The sequence below is a fragment of the Diadema antillarum genome, unplaced genomic scaffold, assembly GCF_040938485.1.
Source record: "Diadema antillarum isolate AM-2024a unplaced genomic scaffold, OU_Dant_1.0 scf00000189, whole genome shotgun sequence".
Taxonomy (NCBI): domain Eukaryota; kingdom Metazoa; phylum Echinodermata; class Echinoidea; order Diadematoida; family Diadematidae; genus Diadema; species Diadema antillarum.
In genome coordinates, this window is record NW_027271078.1 from 104,524 (window position 1) to 127,826 (window position 23,303).

The window sequence follows — 23,303 nt, forward strand, 5'->3', positions numbered from 1 at the left end:
AGAATGTTCTAGGGTGTAGGGGGCGGTGTATAGACTAGCTTCAATTTCATGGTCAGGGAACTGAAGAGCATGCACAATAGTCCCATGTGTGTCTTTTTGCGCTGTGTAAACTTTTCAAGTCCCATCACCTGCTCGTCTGTGTTTGCATTTGAAAATTGGAGAGCAGCGGAGAGGATCATGATGGCATGGAGTGCATCCCTATTGTAGTTGGAATACAAGTAGACCGAGCGACCAAGGTTCATGAAATATTGAGTCCTCACAGAAATGGCTTTGGGTTCAGCATCTGAGCAGGCAATATCATCCCTCGAACATTACCCTAGTTCCATTAATGTGAACAGACAATGCTCGCTGATTATCTTTTCCTAATGACACATTTGTAATCAGTTTTCTAGTTCATTGTGTGATTATTGCTCGGTTTCAGAGTTTTTGTCAGACACAGTGAATGTTTCTGTCCAAATAAGGTCTATATATGTGTGAATAATAATGTCAAAAGAAGCAATTAAAATTAGAATAATAATATTAATGATGGATATGATGATGATTATTTTAAGTATGAAAGTGATCAATAACAATAACAAACCAGTGATCAATATCAATAACAGTACGTAATCAAAATACTGATGCTTAGAATATCATGAGAATTATACATATTTGCTCAATAGTTGCTCAATAGTGAAATTTGTTAGTGCTTTTAAATGGAATGAATAACAGGAACTGATCAGACAGTATGCTTTACACTACAGTGAGCAGTTAAGCCGTTGAGGACGAGTCCCCGCAGGCAAGCGTCTATGAGAAATGCGCATTGTAACAAAATCAAACCATCCTCAACGGGTTAAGGATTCCATGATGGGGCCATTACAGGTACAGATAGGTAACTGGGATAGGTATTAATGGTTATCTTCATCATCATTTCCCTTTCCTTGTTTGGAAGTAGTACCATTGGTTCTAAGAGCAAATCTATGCATATCTTTCCCCATCACGTCCTGTCAGCTGGGCCTGTACTTCCTGTCTGATTACGTGTGGACCAATTTTCATTGACCTCTGCAAATTTTGGGCAGATAAGGGTGGGCTTTGTGCTTATTTAGGACGCTCTTCTAGCTAGATACCTTTATATGGTGGTACTGTACTTGACTGGAGTGCAAATTCATATTATCTCAGTTATACTTGTATTAAAGTTGGACGGATGTGAAAAACACACAGGAGAATCTGCTGTTCTTCGTGTTTTAAGTACACCTGCTTTGAGTTTCAGTGATCCCGAACAGTTTTGTTCATTTTTTTTGGGGGGGGGGGGGAAGGGGAGGAGGAAAGGGGGTTATTGCTTGAAAGTTGAAAATTTCTTTTCATTCACCTTTATATAATTTTATTTTCAGTTTGCTCTTTCCTTGATTCTGCTGTGTTCTTCTTTAATGCAGTCTGAGATAATGTAGCTATTCTGTGGTTACATCAATGTAAATAATTATGTATATCTTATGTATGATGAACATATATCTTCTTTTTTTTTCAAATTTCTTCCTCCATTTGATAAAATGAAAAGTGTCCTCTGCTGACTTGTGTTGGAGGTATGCGGATTATACGACGAAACCTGCTGGGAGGAAACTTTATCCTCTATCCCGATTATCCTCTATCCTGATTATGCAATACTGCAAACTGTAATTCTTGCTTGCAGTTGTTTCTGTTTATCTACAAGTCTTGTGTCATACAGACAAGGTGGCAATGATATGTGTGTAAGGTATTATTTGCATAGATATGTACACACATACTTGTAAATAATGCAAGCAAAGGATGTGTGCATAACTCGTATACAGAATGCATATAGGTGTTAGAATTGCAAAGGAGATATAAACAGCTGTTGGGAATTCACGCACAAAAAAGGCACTGCTTTGGATGCTTTGGATCCCAGCAGCCCTAATCTGGCCTCAGAGGCTGGCGATTATTTCCTCATGAGCTGTTTGGTTGCCCAACAGTAAGCCCTGCAGATGCAGATAAAATGTTCTCAAGGAAGCTATTGATGGGACAATAGTGGATTTATCTTTTTTCACACTTTGCTGCGCACATCTTCGTCTTCCCGCGAAGGAGGAGAGAAGCATTTTCCCTTCTTCTCCCACCCCCCCCCCCCCAACCACCCCTTCCCTCATTCGGTTTGTTAAATCCTCATGTAAGTTATCGTTCCTCGGCTCTTCATGCACGGATTACAGTGATGGGGATTTTGTCAAAGATCAATAAAAGGTACTTTGTGGTGGAGAGAGAGAAAGGTTGGGTGAATCCCAAAGACCGAACCACGGGATTGACGCAGGAATGGGAAACCCTGATTTGGATTGTAGCGGCAGCATTGTCTGTTACTTTCTGTGTACGGAGGTAACTGGAATAGCTGTGCAGACGTCTCTCCTTTTATACAGGTGTTTTTCTTTTCGGCTTGAAGTTTATATCTGTGAAGAAGTGAAACTGATAATTTGAAGTCATATGTTTACGATGTTCTGCTATTCCTAATCCAACAAAAAGAGGGATTTAGGAGTTAACATTGTATAGATTAGAGGAAGGTTTTAAGAACCAAAAGTCTGGAAACTTTTCATTTTGCCTTGCCTTTTTTTTTTTAACCACAGTGAATCTGAGTAAAATCATAACATTGTGCTTCCAAAACATACTCAGGGGTATCCACAGAGCTCTCACATTGATTGCACTGTATTTGGATTTCACTTTGAGATATTTTTTGATATTTTCTATCTACACCCAAAATGTCATATGAAAAAAAAACACACACTCTGTATTCCACTTCATATTTTTGCCTGGTCTGAAAATGCTTTTAGCTCACTGAAAACCACTCTACACAAATACATTCTGTAAAAAGTAATCTCTCCTATATTTTCCCCAGCTATGCTTTGAGGATAATACAAATGTATAGTAGGTCTAAGTTTCAAGCTTACTACAAAGTCCTCTGGATCACACAATTTCCCCCCCTAATGTAACATTTTGATCAGAACTGAAATCTGTAGGTTTCAGTGGGGAATTGAGAATAAAAAGAATGTATATTCAGGGAGAGATTGTCTACATTTTGCCGTAATACTATGATTCATTGAAGTACTACCCAGCCACCGACAGCTAAATTAAATTGGCCAAACTAATGCATAAATTTCGAACTGTAAATCTTTGCCGGAGATACAAAATATGGCATGTTAATGCAACTAACTTGGATACGAAATGTATATCGTATACGAAAAAGTTTTATGAATGAAGTCAGTATTTTTTTTAGATATAAAAAAATGAAAATGTGCTGTTATTTGTAATCATTTTGGCATTTATATCAAAGGTCCTGTTTACCTTTGGGAGCAGTATTTAAAAAAGATATTCAAGATATCACATTTGATGCATATAATGTAGGTCTGTTGTATCACAAAACATCCTAATATATTACAATTTTGCAATAAAGCCTAAGATATAAGGAGATATCTGTATTTTTCTCATTAGACGTAACTATAGATGGTTTAGTCGGGAAACATTTTTATTATAACTATTGTTCACATTTTGTGTATTTAACAATACTTAACATCAAAATATACGGATTCAAATTTTTACAGTGGTTGTTTCCATCCCTAACTCACATTTTAGAACTACAATGTATTTTAAAGCACTAATGCTGGGTTTTTGTTTCTTATGCAAATGGTAAATTATACCTTTAACAATGTGTTTTCAAACAATTTCAGTGATTAAATATAATTCACATTCAAATATTTGTTATATTATACCTTTTGGGAAGACTATTAGTAGAATGTAGCAGTTTTGAACAAAGCAGAAATTACAGAATGATTATGCAGTGTATAGAGCAGTTTTAGTTTTTAAACAAAGTACCAGGTAGTAATTTGTGGAGAGCTGAAACGTCTGCATGAATGATGCAGTGATTTTCCAGGTGCCATTTCTCAGGTACTTTTGCTTGATACTGTTTATTTCTGTGTGTGCATGTTTGTGTGTGTGTGTGTGGGGGATATACCATATTATTAGCAATGTTTGATTTTGTTGCAGCAAAACACAGTCTCCAAGGAATTGGATGCATTAGTTATACCCATGGTTGCAAAGCAGCTTAGAGCAGAGTGAGATATCGTTCATATTTCAAAGAAGTACAGTGGAGTCTTAGGCAGGCTGTCAAATGGGAAAGAGAGAGATATAATATATTCTGCCTAACAAAATGCCATGTCTTGAACGATGTGTGGAAAGTTTTCTGGAGAGAGGGAGGTCAAACTGAAGTTGAGCTGTAAAAATGTGATAGATTTCAAGGCAGAGATACCTATTGCAAAGACAGTATTATTGTATTTTGACTCTAAATCCTCCTTGGGTTTATAATGCTCTCTGTAAAAGCTAATTCTGTAAACCAGTCCCTGAGGGAACCGCCACAAAATATTTATGACAGTTATATATCAGTTTATGTGTGCGTGTATGCAGAACTAATAATTGCTATGTTGGGTAAGGCTTTAGCACAACCCTCATTTTTTTTTTGGTCGTGTTCTCTCAAGAACACATAAAGTTTTTGCAGACAGGAAACACATAAATCTTCAAAGCGAGAAAGACGTGTCTGTCCGTCGTCCGAACCCGTCGTCGTCGCCGTGGAATCACCATACATCTCTGTCTGGAACTGACGCTTAACCAAATAAAAGCGTAGATCATATCGCAGCAGGTCACATGTATCAGTTTCATTGGTCGGGTAAAAGCTTCAGCCACACGAGGGCCACTGATGCATTTAGCGAGTGGCTGCACTGTAGATCATTCGGACAGATTATCCCCCCCCCCCTCGCTTTTTCTTTTCTAACTATGTATCACCCCAACACATTCTGCTAGTTGTATAGTCTTCAGGAGAGACTCTCTTGACTTCTTGTTATGTATGCTTTTGTGCAAAATGTCAAGTAAGCTTGAATATGATGTGATATACAATTAGTGGAATCTTCTCTTTCTTCCTCACTTTCTCTCTTCCTAGGATCTCAATAGTGGTATTCGCACCATGGAAAAATTTGCGGGATACAAATTTCAAGATTTTTGCTTTTGTGGACATTAAAGTCCCACAAAATTGTGCAATCAGCATTGAAATCCAAATCACTTGAAATTTTGTGAATATTTCAAAATCATTGTGATAATTTGCACCATGGTGTGGTATGTGAACACTGTTGTGAAAGATCTTGAAAAATGTTTGTCCCTTCATTCAGCACATGCATGATTGAACTGCATCCAGAGGCAAGGGTAAGAGTCACCATTAAATTTCAGTAGATTTTGGGTGTTCGCATTTTGGTCGACAAATCATCAGGAATGGCAATTAGCGGGATATGTCTGTCTGTCGTAAAGGGATGTTATAGTTTTGGTTGAGATGGGGATTCAGGTATAAACCATTTGCAAGATAATTGAGAACCACTTATATGAAATAATTATGAGCATACAATTCTTAGAGGAATTGAAAGTTTGTCTGATGAAAATTAGTTTTGAAATGGCTGAAACATCCCAAAACAAAGTAAAACAAAGTGGTCCTAATAAAAGATGGGTTCCACCTTTCATTAGGACCTCTTTGTTTTTGGATTTCTCAGCCATATCAGAACCGATTTTCATCAAATAAACTTTGAGTTCCTCATAGAATTGTATGCTCTTATCTCATATAAGTGGTTTTACATTTTTTTGCAAGAAGTTAAAACCTGACTCTCCATCTCAACCAAAACCATACCATCCATTTAAATGGCACACACACACACACACACACAAAAAATCTTGAGATTTGGATTTCTATGGTTATACCACTGTTTTGTCTGTGTGAATGCCATTATCGAGTTTGTGGCTATTACCTCTTTTTATACAGGAAATTGTTCTCTGCGTCTTTCCAAGCCCTTTCCTATCTGTAGTGCAATCACTTTGAATCCCCAACATTTCTTGGGTGTAGTGATACAGTATTTCGGGAATGCCTTGAAAAAATGTGTCTGGACAGGTTGATAAGGGCAGTTGATATCAATCCCGTAGAAAGAAGTTACAACAAGTAGGATGTGGGTAACCAGTAGTATGAAAAAGAATTATGATTATGTGCCAGGCTGAAGATGGCATGATGACCACCTGTAACTAAAAAATACTTTGCAGATGATTACTATGCGAAACAACACTTTCTTCAAATTGTGTTTTCATCCACACACACACACACACACACACACACACACACAATTGCAAAAATGTTTGGTTCTATTATCATAATTATAAAGACTTAGCCTTTTATAGAGAGACAAGTAAACCTGACTTACACCTATGTCCTCTGATATCATTTTTGTAACTTTGTCGTAACCATAACAACTTGTTTGCGTGAAATGTCAATGGCATTATGCCTTTTGGTCATGAGGAACATGTAATTTTTGTGTGGCATTTTATCTGTCATCTTTATGTTGAGAAGACATGAAATGCAAGGTCTCACTGTTAAAAGCCACATTTGACAGTTGACTATCTAACCTGGCAGGGGGTATTAGAAAAAGGGAGTTTTTTTTTTGTGTCTCATTGCCAATATTTTTGGCACAAGATGCCAAAGTGTTGGTGCGTACACACTGCCGGGGAATAAATGAATGGCACTATTTTGATCACCATGACAACTGCAGTAATCCCTGCCTGCATCTACAGAGAGGTAACCTTGACTATGATTGCCTTATGGGGCATGAGACAGATAGCAGTTGTCTACAGAAGGAGGTTAACGGTGGCAGGGAACATCTAAAACTCCCCTTTGCCAAAAGAGCAATTTAAAGCATAGCGTATGGTCAGGGCAGTTCAAGAGGGCGATGTAATTGACCTACAATGTATGTATACCTCATGCCTCTGTCTTGCTGTGTTTGTTTCTGACATATACAGTTTATATATCCTGTTTACTCCTCTTCCTCTTGAAATAAAGACTATATGATGGAGGAAACTGGACAGACTGTGAATCACTGAATCCTGGACATGATTGCGTAGGCTTGCGTAGGCCTATATCCATAATTATATCTGTGGTTTATCTTGGTGTTGTTTGCATCAAAGTTTGAAATCATACCGAGAACATCTTTACATTATGAATGTCTCTTCCTCATTGAAATGTCGGTGTGAAGATGCCTGGTCATTCATTCTTCTATCAGTATTTATCAAGTGCAATTTGCTTCAATATGCTCATTATTCAAGGTCATGCTGACTCAAAAAAAAAAAGAAAGAAAGAAAGAAGAAAGAAAGTCAACAACAATAACAACAACCAGAACTTCTGTGCTGATATCAGTATCTAAAAGGCAGTTGGTTTGGATGGAAGGTGGGCTCATTTCTGCTCCATTCTTCCAATATCGCAACTGAAAGATGAGCCTAGAGAGAGGAAGGCAGTTTGATGCCTCTGATTTCCTCTGCGCAAATCTTTTGCCCCGTTCACACTAAATAAATAAGTAGAATGTGGTGTAACGTTTCCCCCTCCCAAAAAGGTACAAGTACTCCTATACCTCCTTGATATAATGAAACTTACATCATTCTTTAATTTGACTTTGTATAGTTTACAACAGTAAACCTCAACCTGGAGTACCAAGGAGGTATGACTCATACCTCCTTGATTATATCGGACATGATATGAGAACAATGGATTTTTTTTTTTTGTAGTGTCATGTTTTTTTTTTTCTTTTTGAATAGGAAACTGTGCTTTCAGTGAATTTGTCACAGTTACGTGTGGTATGTGTATTAGATGAAGTAATGAGGTCAATTTTTCCCCAAGTTTTGACCTGCACACATTCTTAACCCCCCTCCCCCCCCAAAAAAAAGTCCACACACAGTAGCATGTGATTGTCTCAGATAAATGGTTCTAATAAATGAGTCATGATTATTTGTTAAGGTTATAGAGGATGGGGATATTATATTGCTCTATTCTGAGCCCCTATCATCCCCCCCCAAAAAAAAATGATTTCTAATAATTTCATGCCAGCTACAGTAGGGATGCCATCATCTTCTCATGTTTTTATCCGATATTGATGTCTCACAAAGAACATACGAAACTTAGATTTACCATGTGAAAGTGACATGTACACAATTGTGTTTTTATCAACATCAAAATATTCCTCCTGGCCCTCTATGTTTGGTATTTACCATATCAGATCTATCACAGTCAACATTGATACGGAGTGAGGTTTTTCAGCTTGAGATTGGCTGATGTGTGTGAAAACATCAAGATTTCTCTCTTGACATGACTTTTGGACAATATTTATTTGGCAATGGTTTTTATGGTACAGTATGCATAGAGCTCTGATGTGCTTCGTTAAAGCTTATGAACATGTTCTAAAAACTGTTCATCCATTAAATAGTACAGACTTTGCAGTCACCTTGCTTGAGATGTAAGAGGGTAGGAATATACACATAGTATACAGAGACAAACTAAGGGCTTTGCATTGGCGCTCGCTCCTAATGCATATCATTCTAGTGTGAAATGGAATCTAAACCAGCAACAGTGCCGACTATTCAGGGACATTCCTCACCAGAGGCCTGCCACTGATCCCAAAACTCGGTCAAACTCCCATCCCCCAGGGGGGTCGTTCAACTCCGACTCTGTCCCAGCTAGTAGGGCAGGTCTGTATCCATCTGCGTGTCCAAGCTATGGCCGTATTTGGCAAATATTTCGTGATCTCGTGAGAGCTTGTGTAGGCTTCAAGGAGGCCTAGTGCCAAGCTGCTGTCCTATTGTTCTGTAGTCCGTCTCCGCAGTAGTCAACTCCCTAGAGGACCTATGCAAGGCAGAGGCATGTTGACTTGTTCATCTATTTTATTATGTTGATTATCACCTACAATGTACATGGCCGAATGAATATTTGAATGCATACCTTTATTCTATGATAATTATTCGACTCTTTTTCTTCAGATTACTTGAATACTTTCTTCAGATTATTTGGGTACGGTAACGCCAACGAAAAAATATCTTCCAAACCAAGATTCTGTCAGTTACATTGTCTGTTAATCACTGCTGAAGTACGAATATGATTGACAAAAGACTTTGGCATGCATCTTTCCTAAATTGAGCATATTGTAAAATTGGAAATTTTGGCGGAACGAAAATAGGAGCAAACATGTGAATATTTTTGCTTGCTATGTTCCAGTAGTTCATGTCTTGATTCCAGGCAATCAAAACAGCTGAGCGCGGAAAATTACTCATACAAAAATATCCACTTTTACAGTAATTTGCATGTTTCCATGTTATCAATTCAATATAATTATCAAAAAGCATTGTATGGAAATATGCAAGTTATTTGTGGTTAGTCTAGGGGAAGGTGCATTCTGATGTCTTTTGTTAGTAATATCAATACTTTAAAAGTGATTGACAGATGATGACATAGACAGATTCAACCATTATATTCGACCAGGGAATAACATGATGTTTCAGACTTCAATGACAGAAACATTGAATTTTAGTCATTTTTTTTTTGTACCCGATCAATGGAAAATTGTGAGGCTATGACATGGTTAGCTCACTCATTTGCATATTCATATCCACTGTACAAGAACTGTTTTTCAGAAATTAGCAAAACTTCAAAATTTCATAACTTCCTTATTTTTCGTCCAATTTCAGTCAAATGTTTACCGTTGAACTTGTTAAAATTTTACTTTTTTTTAAAATCAGACTAACTTATATTTGGACTGGATATCCCCTGGATATCCCCAAGTACCGTGCAGATGCACGCAAAGGTACAGACTGTAAGCGAACTCGAAGTTAACTCGAAAAGAATCTCAAGATTTCTCAGGGTTAACACTCTATCCAGGAGCTGCGGAGGGGGGGGGGGGGGGGAGGGGAGGGAAGGAGGGTCCCCACTCAAAGTTAACATCATGTGGACACAAAAATCAACCATCTTGAATGTTTTGCTTCCAGGTCAACCTCCCCGATGTAAATACAGTGCTCCTTATATCATCGAGAGGACTCGCTCACAGTTGTGGCGTGTACCTTAACTTATCCTCGAAGTGAGCTGAAAACTGGAAATTAATGATCACCATCTGAGTGTACAGCTGTAACTAGAGTGTTTAAAAATACTTATTATGATAATAATCCAATGTACCCAGGGGGATGTTTCATAAAGCTGTTCGTAAAGTTACGAACAACTTACGATCACCAGTCGTTCGTAAGCTGTTCGTAACTTTACGAACAGCTTTATGAAACACCCCCCAGGAACCATACCTAGGTGTATTGACCTTCAATACATTAAGAACCTGGCATGTCTCTGATATTTTCTTTTGAAATGAGATTTGCATCTATTCACAACTTTTCTTTCTTCCGTTGTCATGGTTTACTGACCCCGATGTGTGAATGCCTGTCAGAGGATGACTCGTTGTCGTCTCACCTGATGTAAACCTTGACAATTGTCAGGAATTTCTGTGTTGTGGAAACAATGAAAAATCACTCACCTGCGTTGATTCGCTCCAGAGGTCACACCTGCAGTTTGTCAGAGGGTGATCCTCCAAACGTCTCTCCAGCGTTTTATGCATTTTGAAAGCCAAGGTTGTCTCAAAATTCGGAAGTTTTAGTTTGCTTCCAGCCTTGTGAATGTGTCATGCAAGTTTGAACTCTGTGTTCTTTTATAGTGAGTAAATTGAGTCCATTGTATAAGTAAGTAATTTCATATCTCTCATGGCATTCTGTCTTGTTCTTTGCAGGTGACTGCTGATGACGTGTTGGAAGAGAAGAACAGTACCAGCCCAAAGATGACTTCTTGTCACCTATCAACTCCACTTAGGGGGACTCACAGATTCCTAGTGAATCTTCTTCTGCTGCTGTTCATTGTCGTGTCTGAAGTTGCCTCTTCTTCAGGAATCTTAGATGCCTACAACATCGCTTCCTTTGCTCAACCAGAAGGAGAAGCAACGTCACTGACTAAATTCGTTGTTGATAGCAGGACAGGCAGTGTGTACTTAGCAGCAGACAAATACTTGTATAGATTAGCGCTAAACTTGACAGTGCAGGAAAGCGATGTTGCTACGGGTGCAGAGTGTGCTGGCGACAATCTGTGCCACGACGTTGCCAAGATTCTCGCAATTGCTGCAGGTGATGCGGGTAGCTTGATCATTTGCAAAAGCCGAGATGGCCTGTGCGAGCAGAGAGACCTCGGCAGGATATCGCAAGTACTAAACCCCGACGAGAGCAGTGAGGTGGTAGTGGTGCCAGGGGATCCCACAGAGCTTACTTCTGCTGGAGTGGTTGCACCAGGTCAGGATGGCAAGGAGGCACTCTTTGTGGCCAATACCCTGAGTGTGGATTTTCCATCTATCATTCATCCAGTCAGTAGGTGGTACATAGAATATTCATTTTTGTTCGACAGTGGCTTTGTGAACTTCTTTGCGTTGGAAAGTGTCAATGTGAACGACTTCCAGATACAATACAAGGATGCATTCACATATGGTGGATTCGTTTACTATGCATTGAACCAGGAGGATAGGAATGGCCAGTACTTCAGCAAACTTGCGAGAGTTTGCCCCAATGTCGACGACACGTTCAGATCGTACACTGAGATTACACTGCGCTGTGGCAGCGCGGATTCTAGTCGTCGCTACAACTTATTGCAGGCTGTGAGTGTCGGGGCAGCTGGTGGCACCTTGCAGCAGTCGCTCGGTCTGGAGTTGGCATCCGAGAAAGTTCTCTATGCGACATTCTCCTCCGACGAGCTCTCTGGCAGCTCGTCAAGTGGGGAATCGGCTGTCTGCGTCTTCAGCATGAGGGACATCGAAGACTCCTTCTTGCAGGCCGTCAGAGATTGCCTGACAGTGGACAATGCTCCAACCACACTCTACTACCTTGCTGGCTCCACTTGCAACATATATGTATGTAGGCCTCTCTTGTTTTGCTATACTCTAAAGCTTGTATTTTTTGTTGGTCTAATTCATTGAAGTACATTGGTGTTGTGGTTACTATTCTTTAAAAAAGTATGAATTAAGACTAGTTCATGATGGGATGGAAGGTGAGGGAGTTGCAACCTTTGATTTGAATTGATTTCATTTATTGGCTCCTGTATTATCATGGATCATAATGAGATGCATGGAACCCTTACATCATGTCTCCATATTCCTTAGGTGTCTATTACGGATGTCAACACAAGTCGGTTGAAAGTGATCGTTAGGTGGACATTGGTCAAGAATTTAGTGGCACATAATGACGTAATGTATTATGTATGATGATACAGATAAGCACAATAAAGCATATTGGGTATGATAGTTGTCATGTTTGTAAACTATAGATGCCTATTTTACAAAGATTTTAAATGAAAAAGTTCTTCTTGACCAGGTAGTGCTAGTGCATGAAGGCGAAAAAAAAAGAAGAAGTGACATTTCAACACAATTTGCGATTCATTGTTCAATGAGCCGCAAAGAGTAATAGGGAATACAAAATATGCCACTGGTTGTAAAAGTGATGGACCATGAAATCAGCGCTGTATTAAATAAAGTATCAAAAAGTTAATGACAGCATATTGTTCACATCCAGATTTGGGATTTTTTTTTTTATAGAAAGAAGTGGCTTTTTTGTGTGCTGTTGAAAAAAAAACAGAAAGCTCCAGTTGGTTCTCCATGAAAGTCTCAGTGCTAGTATCATCCTGGTGTTCAGAGACAGTTCTCAAAAATGCCACTGCTGGTTTTGCACACCCCCTCATTCATTCCTGACGACCGTGTAGTTGAGAGATCCATCGGAGTTCAGAGAACCCGCCCACTCTGCATATCCGGCCCTTTATTTGCCATTTTTTGCTGATTGAGGTTTCTACATGAATGCTCCGCGTCTGCATGATACAGGAATGCTAACGTTGTTTGCAGGCAGAAAAGTGTAAAGTGATGCACGCAGCATTAGAATGATAGACTTATACTCTGGCGAGTTGCCGAGCTTCGGGTCTCTCTCGTGCCGGAGAGCGGCATTCAAAATGAAATGGGAAACTGATTGAATAGTCTGCACGCTGTACGGAGTGCTGATTCAGATACGCCACCTGTATTTACGGTATTGAAGTGTGCATGCATTCTTCAAGAACTTAAGTGCTCAGGCCACATTTACATACATGTATGTTGTCGTTAATGCACACATGAGTAATACCCGACGAACACAGTAATAAGATCTCTTTTTTTAAAAACTTTTGGGTCTGAAATGAGTGAGTGATGGCTCATACTGTGATGTAATCTTGTGAAAGAGTTTTGCAAGTTTTAATATAAGATATTGTAGAGTTAATTTCCAACAAATATAATCATAACATATGAATACACATAACACCACAACAATGCACTGAAACAAACTGTGAACTGAGATACAATGTTGTCAATTTCATGACAAATACCAAAAGAAAGCTGTTAGAAATGGAGAGGACTGCTAAAAAGCAGCGCTTGTAAGTTTGCATTCCTCTCATAAAAAATACCTTATTACAAAACTTACAACTAGGCAGATTGCTTGAAATAAAGAAGAAAAAACAAGACAGAAAAGAAGTATATATACACATATACACATAATCATGACACAGCTCTTTTCTAAAAGAAAAAAAAGAGAGGGAAAGTAAAGATATTAATCTGTGATAACTGCAGACATTGCAAAATAGGTGTGGCCATGTGCCATGGTTATAATGTTGCTAAAGAGGAGTTATTGCATAAACCTGGGGTAGAAAAGCATGATTGCTGTACCCTGTACCTTCAGACATTGAAATCTAGCTAACTCAGTCGATGGCTTGCCAACTTGACAAATTTTGCTCAAATGCACAACCGCGTACATACCGATCAATAAATCGCAATATGCCACAGTACATTGAAAGTGTTGTGGCCTTTGATAACTTTGTAACGGAATTTACAGCATGGTGGCAAAACTTACAATATTCTATACAACTCTGCTGTACAACTGCATTTCTAACATAAACATTTCAAGTTATAAGGCTATGAAAAATGGAATGTTTTCCAAGAACGCTCATGCGTTGCGGTCTTAGAATAATGTGGCACACGAAAGAGTCGAAAAGGGGTCATGTGATGTGGCAGCAGCAACAGTGGGCGAGCAATTAATGTGTGACTTGCTTGGCAAGTCGACATTATGGTCTCTGTCACATGAGATATGGGCTGCTCATTCAGGTATGGAGAGGATTTGGGGATAGCAATCAATCTCCGCCCAAGGATATCTAACATGTGGCATCTGCTGCTTATTTCTATCTCAAAACTCATCTTCTAATTGGGATTTTTTCCTCTCTCTCTCTCTCTCTTTTTTTTTTTTTTTTTTTGGGGGGGGGTTGATTTTTCAGAGGGGGGGGGGGGTGACTCTTCTGTTAGTTCAAACTGGCATCTATAAAGTCCTTCAAGTCAAGACTTGATAACTTTGTATGCATGGATAATGCTAGTATTTCCACAACTCCCTCCCACCAGTTGATGTAGATGCACATTGATTTTAGGGCTTGTAGATATGGTTGAGTTTGCGGGTGCTTCTGCTTCTACGCAAATTGACATAATGCTCTGATTTGAAATAAAACTGACCCCCTGTGAGTGATAGAAAATTAGGCAAAGAAGTTATTCCTAAACTGCAATTCATTTTTATGTTACTCAGCAAACTTCAGATCAATTGTACTGTAATTTGTTGCAAATTTTAGTGAACTGTACATTTTTATTGCAGTAGATAATATCCCCCAGAATGAGCAAAAGATATGGGGGTGGCAATAAGGTAAGCTATAAGTGTTTCAATACTAGGAAGTCATTAACCATGACAATTGTTGGAAGTGTGACATATCTATGTTTGCCACGTGACTGTTAGTCTGTTACATACTTGTATGTGTAACATCATAATTTGCCCATGTATGAAGTGGCACTAATAAAAAGGCATATTTTCTTCATGACTATGTGCAAGGTATTTCATTCAAGGACACTTTAGCTCTCTACAATGTTGACTCCATTTAAGTAAATATTTGTCATGCCTTTTTGTGTGTGACCCCCCCCCCCCATATCATTAAGAAAAAATCTATCTTTAGGTGATATGTGACCCGCTACAACAAAAGGATCCTAAAGTTGCTGACAGCTGAGCCGAGAAAAACGAGTTTGAAGTCACATCATCAAAATCGGTCAAAACAATCGGATTTCTGTTTTTGGCATAATTTTGTATTGTAATGTTTTGTCTATCGTCTGCCGAAATTTCGAAGCTAAATGATCAAAGGAAAGGCAAGAAATCAGTGTTTTTCTAGGCCTTGATTTTCCGACTTTCAACGTAACAGAAACGTGTCTGAGGATTTTTTAATTAGAGCCGCAGCTAGACTCCGCCCCCTAGCAACGAGGGAGTGATCTTATTGGTCAGTGCGTGGCATCCTGATTACTGATTGGTCGTGGGTAGACCGCTGGTGCTAAGCTTGAATGAACATTGCGGAGGTCGCTAGGAGCGTACCTTCTATTGTCAAGCGGTGAAAACTGTCTCGCCTCCCCTTGATCATGATAGCGTCAGAAGGAAAACTTTGGAGGCGTTATTCTCGAAACTCTGATTTCCTCGACCACTTGACATGCGCTAATAAAATCATCGATATCTCCGCAACCGAGTACCTCTATGAGTTGTCATGAAATTTAAGCAGAAGAGTAAGGGAATTATGTCATGCCATTTTCAGAAAATTATCCTCCCCCGACTTTCGGATCCTTTTCTTGTAGCAGGTCACATATGATGGTTATATGACCGAGGTATCAATTTAAGAGTTCCCCCCCAAAAAAACCCCAAAAACAAAAAACAATAATAATAATTTATTAGATAATAATCATTTGTGCTTTAACTTTCAGTTTCACGTGGTTAAACCTGTTAGTGATCACCTCTTTTAAAAGGATTGTATAGTTTTGGTTTAGACCTAACTTCAGGTTTCTAAAATTTTTTGTTGAGATAATGAGAATCCTCTTATGAAATGTGAAAGAGCATGTAATCTTAAGAGGAATTCAATGTTTATTTGATGAAAATTGGTTTTGAAATGGCTTGAGATATCCAAAACAGAACAACTGCAATAAAAGTGGGATCCACCTTTTATTACAGTTGCTTTGTTTCACTTTGGTTTTTTTTTATGTCTCGGCCATTCCAAAACCGATTTTCATCAAATAAACTTCGAATGCCTCTTAGAATGGCATGTTGTGTACTATTTCAAATGTGGTTTCTTGGTATCTCGCAAAAAGCTACATTATAAAAGCCCAATTGTCATCTCTGCTAGTACTATACCATCCCTTTAACTCAGCATCTTCCGTGAAACACCAACCTGCAACTTGCATATAAAGGCCACCTGTCTAGTGCGGCCATGGCACATCTCATTTGTCTCCCATGACCGATATACTTCACATTAAACAGCAGCTACGTAATTCCAGGTTACGCATAATATGTCAATGATATTGTATATTAATTGGTCCATATGCATTAAAAAAAAAAAAATTGTCCTGCTAATGCTGTCTCACATAAGAGATTTGTTTTGTTTTGTTTTGTTTTTGATACGGAAAACTAAATCATTAACTGAGAGTAAAAAACCTGAAAGCAAGTACTGTCTTTCCGCACTATGTTGATTTGATGAATAACCTTGGCAAGCATATTTGTGTGGAGGAGACATGATTGTGACATTGAATGTCATATAACCTACAATAGATCAAACTGGCCTCCAACCTGTCCACAGTGGTCTCCTGTCCTTAAAGGTCCCCTTTGATCATGAATGGTTGCAATGACATACATGTCAGACTTAACACGCAACTACTTGTCTCATTTGCTGAAAGATTGGTTCTGGAATGCAAAATACGCTTAGAATACATTTGTATGATTCAAGCTGTTTTGTTAGTAAGGAATTCCTCGTCTTCAATGGTTAGAAGTTGTGACTTTTCTTTGTCCTCATTTTTTTTTTTCTGATAAAGGGCAAGTCCAAGATAAGGTCCCCTCAGAAGGCAAAATTTCATCTTTGCTCAATATTGACATGTTTGGTATCATTTTGAAGCTTATGAGTTGAAGTTTTGATTTCTGTGGAGGAAAAAATGATATTATGTAAATTTATGCAAATTTCAAGGGCTTCATTTGCATAAATGTGAAACACAGCGTTACGTATGGGACATTTATAAAAATTCATATTAATTCAAAGGAAAGCAAATGATATTTGATTAATATGTGGACATAAGAAGTTCATCACATAGTTTAACTTGGTATGAAAATTTAGGGATTATGCAAATGATTATGCAAATTAGCTCGTGTCCTATCATGAGACGTCCCATACGTAACAAAATGAGGTCATTTTTTTAGGTTTTTTCTGAAATTGCTAAGGTTATTTTAATGCCCTTTTGGAAAGTTCTAATTTATTGTTTAGAGAAATTAAATACCAGAGAAAAAAGAAAAAAAAGTTAAAGAAATATTTTTTATTAGGCATTGAAATAATGTTACGTATGGGACAAATGCGTTACGTATGGGACATCCTCATACATATTGCATGTGAATGCATGTAGCTAGCTGGGAAGGTCTCTCAGTACACAAATGGTCAATCATCCTGAAGAAAGCATCCCAACATTGTAGCTACACTTGTACTTTTTGAGTTATAGACACTTGAAACAATACATGAACTTGACTGAACAATTTTCAGAAAGGGGGAGGGGAAAATGTCAAAATACACAATGACAAATCAGCATTAAAGGAATGGTATAGTTTTTTTGTAGAAATGGGTATTCAGTTTTCAACATTTAAAGAGCTGATTGGAAACCAATTATATGAATTACTTAAGAGCATAAAATCCTAAGACTAGAGGAATTCAAAGTTTATGTGATGGAGATCCAATTTGAAATGGTTGTGATATGGAAAAAAAAAAGTAAAATGATTTTTTTTTCATTGCAAGTGATACACAAATTGTCCTTATTCAGTTTTCAGTAGTAGCCACAACAAAATTCATGGGTATACATACTGAGTTTTGATTCGAATCAATGACCTGACTGCTAGACAGACATCATATATCTCGATCACTGGGGTTCCACGCAGCAGGTATTGCTTATTTATTAAACTTAATATTTCTTGTGTCAAGTTGTTTTTTGTTGAAACTAAATGGCAAACTGCCCTTCATCAATGCAAGTAAACACTTTAAACTATTCAATTTTTCAGTAGTAACTATCCTGATAAAAATAGGGCATATATACTCAGGTTGGTCATAAAAAATATAGAATATGATTGAATGTGATTATGATGGTAAATATTTGGGGAATATTGTTCCCTTGTCAATCTGGATCAGTATTTGAGTTATTTCAACTGATTCCACCTCAGTAATTATGCAAAAAATTGTTTAAATGGGTATTTTGCAAAAGTATTTTGCAAAATACCCATAAACATGGTTCTCCACACACTAAACGAATGGGGGACAAAGGGCATGCATACCCAGAGTGGTCATAAAAATATAAAAATATGATTGAATATGATTATGATGGTGAATATTTGGGGAATATTGTTTCCTTGACAATCTGGATCAGTATTTGAGTAGTTTCAATTGATTTTACTTCAATAATTATGCAAAATACCCATAAACATGGTTCTTCACACACTAAATGAATGGGGGACAAACTGTCCCATACGTAACTGTCCCATACGTAACACGTCATGTCTGTCTTTAATTAGATCCTGTAATTAGAGCTTTTTGCCTAATGACATGAAACTTACCTGTGATAATCTTGAGTGTTGTGACTTTCATCACAGTGAGTTACAAGTTGTAGAATGATATACTTTCAGAGAGTTTTGAGGTTGAAAAAAATGTTCAAAAAAACAAAATTTTTCTGGTCCCATACGTAACGGCTCATATTTTCTCTTCTAGAATAGAATTGTCAAGGTCATTTTTCTCAATTTTTTACAAGAATATACTTCTTCTAGATATCAATCACCATGATGAAGTTCAATATGATCAAAGGCCATTAACACTATTTTTCAGGTCATAAAAGTCTCTGAATGTCCCATACGTAACGTGCGCGTTATCTTGGACTTGCCCTAAAGCTGTAGATTGTTAAAATAGTATGGTTGAGCAGAAGTACTCCCTATTTCATTAGTGATATGAGTGGGTGCTTGATTGAAAGGCTGCTAAAAGTGCTTCACAGTGTGGGCAGCCAAAGACCCCTTCCGTTCATATTCCATCACCAGCTGATAGATCTCCATACTATAAAAGCATGTGGATGCCTGTCGTGTCGCACCAAATGCGTTGATCCATCGTCGGCAGTGCTGTACTTGGCCTAGCCTGCAGAAGTCGTCAGCCAGTCCTCATTCATGGCCAGCCAAGCGCACCTAATAATTCCTTTCTGGCCAATTGATGCTGCGTCAGAGGTAAAACGAGTTTCCCCGCTCCCTCGCAAGCCATCCCCTCCCGTGTGTCTGGGAGAGGTGTGACACACACTGGCCGCTGGCCCACAATCTGCCACTGTTTTCAGTCCATTTGGAAACATTGTCAAACACCACCCATTTTTTTCTCTTTATTGTACCATCATTATTTTTTTTTTTACTCGGGTTTTGCCAACTCTATCGGAAATTATTCTGTTTTGGTTCTCAACTTCATTCAGTCATAAGACACATCCCCCCTCTCTCTTTTGTTACTGTAAAGGTTACGGTCATGTGGCCAGTCGATGTCAACGTCATTGGATCTTGAAGGTTTATAGGAGGAACTTGCGTCATTACAATGAGGAGAAAAAGAGAGAGAAATAGACTCTTATGGTGTGAGGTGTGAAGTCTGTAGGTGTGATGATTGAAGGCTGGAATGGTTTTAGAAATGAAGATCATAATTCCAGATGGAGAGATGAAATCAAGTTCATTATTTTGCCCCAGATCTGTAGGGATTACATAGGCCATTTCATATTGTTGAAAAATTCAGGAGTGAATAGTAATGTTGTCCTTAAAGGATATGATTTTGACTTTTTCATTTGGACCTCTGTGTTAGTGCAAAGACCTCTTTTTTTCCAAATATTATACTGCCTGTTTAAGTCATGAATATTACTTATAAAACCTGAAAAGAATGTAATTTAGGTCGTTTGCTTTCATGATACTTGCTACAACCTAACAGTTTTTTTGACCAGAAACTTCCATTACATTTTTTTAACAATGGTATTATGTTTGTTTATTGAAATTTGACACATTCACACTGTACTGAAAGTAATTATCAAAATTCAAATCTCCATTGTGTTTTGATTGTTAGCCAGCATTAAATGCATAATATTAGAGAAGCCTATATTGTGTTGACCTACTTAGCATGACCTGATTTGAGCAAGGGCTAATTAAGAACTTATTCTCTTTTTTTATACCATACTTTTCACTGGGCATGTGTGTGTGTGTGTGTGTGTGTGTGTGTGTGTGTGTGTGTGTGTGTGTGTGTGAGTGTGTTAGTGTTTGGCTTTAGCACCTTGTGGCATCCTTATAGGAATGAAATAAATTGTGAGAACTCACTAACATAATTTGAAAATTATTTGTTGTCACGACCTCATGATTGGAAGTGATTACAGACTTGTATTCACCTGCAATATATAAAAATGGGATTGCAATAACTGTCTAGAGTAACTTTAACCTTCAGAAAGCGTTCTTCCTGCTCTGCCCATACTGTAAAAACTTTTTAGATTTTCTGAACTCTGAAAGAGCAACTGGTAATATGTGACTGAATAAATTTCATCTTTGTGTACACATTCAATATTGAGAACATTGAATGCTCCCATTTCTGAAAATCTTCCCATACATTTATTATTATTATTTTTTTTGCCAAGGCACTTTGCACCCTTTGCCTTTTCAAGGGGAGAACTGTAGCGTGACTATATGGACGCGTATGAATTGGCCCGCAGATCAAATTAGGGATTCACGGGGACTTGGCTGTGATTGATGACATTGGAATCTACCACAAATCAACGGAATATTGCTTCTGTGATCCCGGGGAAATTGCGCCGCAATGGTTCCGCCGAGCACCGAGCAGATAGCGCTGGCTCAATTCGGTGACATTTGTGTTGTCTTCTAAATCCAATTTGGTACTCTCTACCTTCTAGGATTCAATTTCTACTCATTGCTAAAGACTCTTTCCCTAATCTACGCAAAAGTCAGTCTGACAGCTCGGGAGTGATGCAGCCGTTGTTTTCGTTTGCGAAAGTGTCTGTGCACATCTGCAGCTATTCCCCCCCCCCCCTCCCTCTCGCAGACTTAATGAATCTCTTCGCAAAAGCTTTCATTGCTCCCCTTGCAAATGGCATGGGGGGGGGGTATGATGAAGAAATGGAGTAAGTTCCTGGAGTTCGACTTTAGATTGTAGAGCATACAGTATATGCCACGTGTATTTCGCAGATTGGGACATGCGGGACAATTTGGCAAGTGGTTGAATTCGCTGTTAAACCAGAACTGCATAGACGTATAAGAGGAGAAAAGAGTGTTATTCCGTTCAAGTTGAAATAGTAATCTTGGAGATGATATGCAGTACATTTGTGTTTATAAATGAGGGGCAAAATTGTGATGATTTGCACATTTTGCAAATATTAGTGTCCTCACAAAATTTGCTTCAACAAAAAACACCATGTGGACAGTGGGTCAGCCAGTGAACAACCGCAGTTCCACTTTCATCAGCTACCTCAAAGTATCAGTGAAAAACAAACTCACGGATGGTTAAACGGATGGTACAGTTTTGGTTGAGATGTAAGGGCTTCAGGTTTTTAATATTTTTTAAGATGATTTTTTGAGATGATGAGAAACCTCTTATGAAATATGAAAGAGCTTTTAATTCTAGGAGGAATTCAAAGTCTATTTGATGAAAATTGGTTTTGAAATGACCGAGATATCCAAAACGAAGTGATCCTAGTAAAAGGTTGGACCCACCTTTTATTATGGTCACTTTGTTTTACTTTGTGGATATCTCGGCCATCATTTCAAAACCAATTTCATCCAATAAACTTAGAATTCATCTTAGAATTTTATGCTCTGTAATATTTCATAAAGTGGTTTCTAAGTATCTTACAAGAAGTTAAAAGCCTAATCCTCACCTTAATCAATACTACACCATCCCTTTAATGTATGACAAGTCTGGTCTAATATTACTTAAAGCATCATTTGGCAACGTTTACACTCCTTTCCAGTGATTAATACTGATCACTTCTTCTTTCGATTTGATTCCAGATTCTTATGTCAGTGTGTTGCAGTGATACATTGGGAGAAGACATGCAATACCACTTTGATATTAAATAATTGTGTTTTTCTAGGACATTTTTTTCCTCTTGACTGAGAAGAATGCATGCAATACAAGTAGATTCAATGAATGTGTTTTAGAAAACGTCACTACCACGTTAATGTTTAATCGTTGTGTATTTCTTGGACATTTCTTTTTCTCTCATCTGAGAAGAATGCATGCAATACAAGTAGATTCAGTGAGTGTGATTTAGAAAACTTCACTACCACTTGATAATGGTCAATGATTGTGTATTTCTTGGACATTCTGTTTTCTCTTGTCTGACAGGAGGGAGATGAGCTGACAGATGATACGATCAGGAATATTCTTTGCAGTGGTAGTGGGGATTTCCCCTTCACCTACGCCAATGGCATCCAAGACCTCGTGTCCACTGCTGCCGTCCAGCTCCCATCTGACCACGTTCCAACAGCGGTCGTCTCTGCTGTCCATCGAAACCACACTGTCGCGTTCGTCGGCACGCAGGGAGGAGACCTTCTGAAGGTAGGAGCCTTTCCCCACCCCCCTCCCACCCCACCCCGCCACCATCCCATGACCCAATTTGAGCACAGACAAGCTCATCATTTGCTCTGTGATGAGTGAAGGTGTGGTTACTGGAAACCACCAGGGCAGGAAAAGAAATTGATTTTTTTTTTGTCTTTCAGTTTTTGTTTTCTTGTCACACTAAAGTGAAAGAAGATATCAAGTGATACCAGAGAAGGAAATGTGTAGACAGGACCGCAATTCTGTCCAAACAAGATCTTTATAATTAGACACTGGCATGAATACATTTCCCATAAATATGTTCCTTGTGTATCTTGCTTGTGAAACTGACAACAAGCAGGCCCTACCCTTTTTATAGTTCATTGCATCTTTTTTATTCCATGGCATTACAAGGTCAAGAGATCTTTCAATGCACATTTCTAGACATAAAACATCTTTGTTTCAGCAAACCATTCTGTTAAGTTCTCGTAAGCCTAAACTACGGAATAAATTTTCAAATAGTCCTAAAAAATTGCCAACATCAGAATTCTTTTCTTTCAGTATTAAAGAATTGTTTAGCTGTCACATAGATACAACATACACATCAATCCTGTACTGTTTTCTTTTTTTCTTTGTTTTTTGTGCATGTGTGTTATTGTTAGGCGTGCATGATACAAGCTGCCCTTTTGAGTGTTTTTCTGTGCCATATCTCCTTCTATGT

The 23,303-nt window shown here is 38.3% G+C and overlaps 1 protein-coding gene across 1 annotated transcript in view; it reads left to right on the top strand.

Moving 5' to 3' along the window:
- Positions 1-22,702, top strand: part of LOC139723419 (plexin-A4-like) — a 30,231-nt gene extending 7,529 nt beyond the window's left edge. Inside the window, exons 2-3 of the mRNA XM_071634665.1 lie at positions 10,632-11,792; positions 22,391-22,702. Coding sequence (XP_071490766.1) covers positions 10,632-11,792; positions 22,391-22,702 — 1,473 coding nt within the window. The remainder of the gene's footprint in view (positions 1-10,631; positions 11,793-22,390) is intronic.
- Positions 22,703-23,303: the final 601 nt, after the last annotated feature.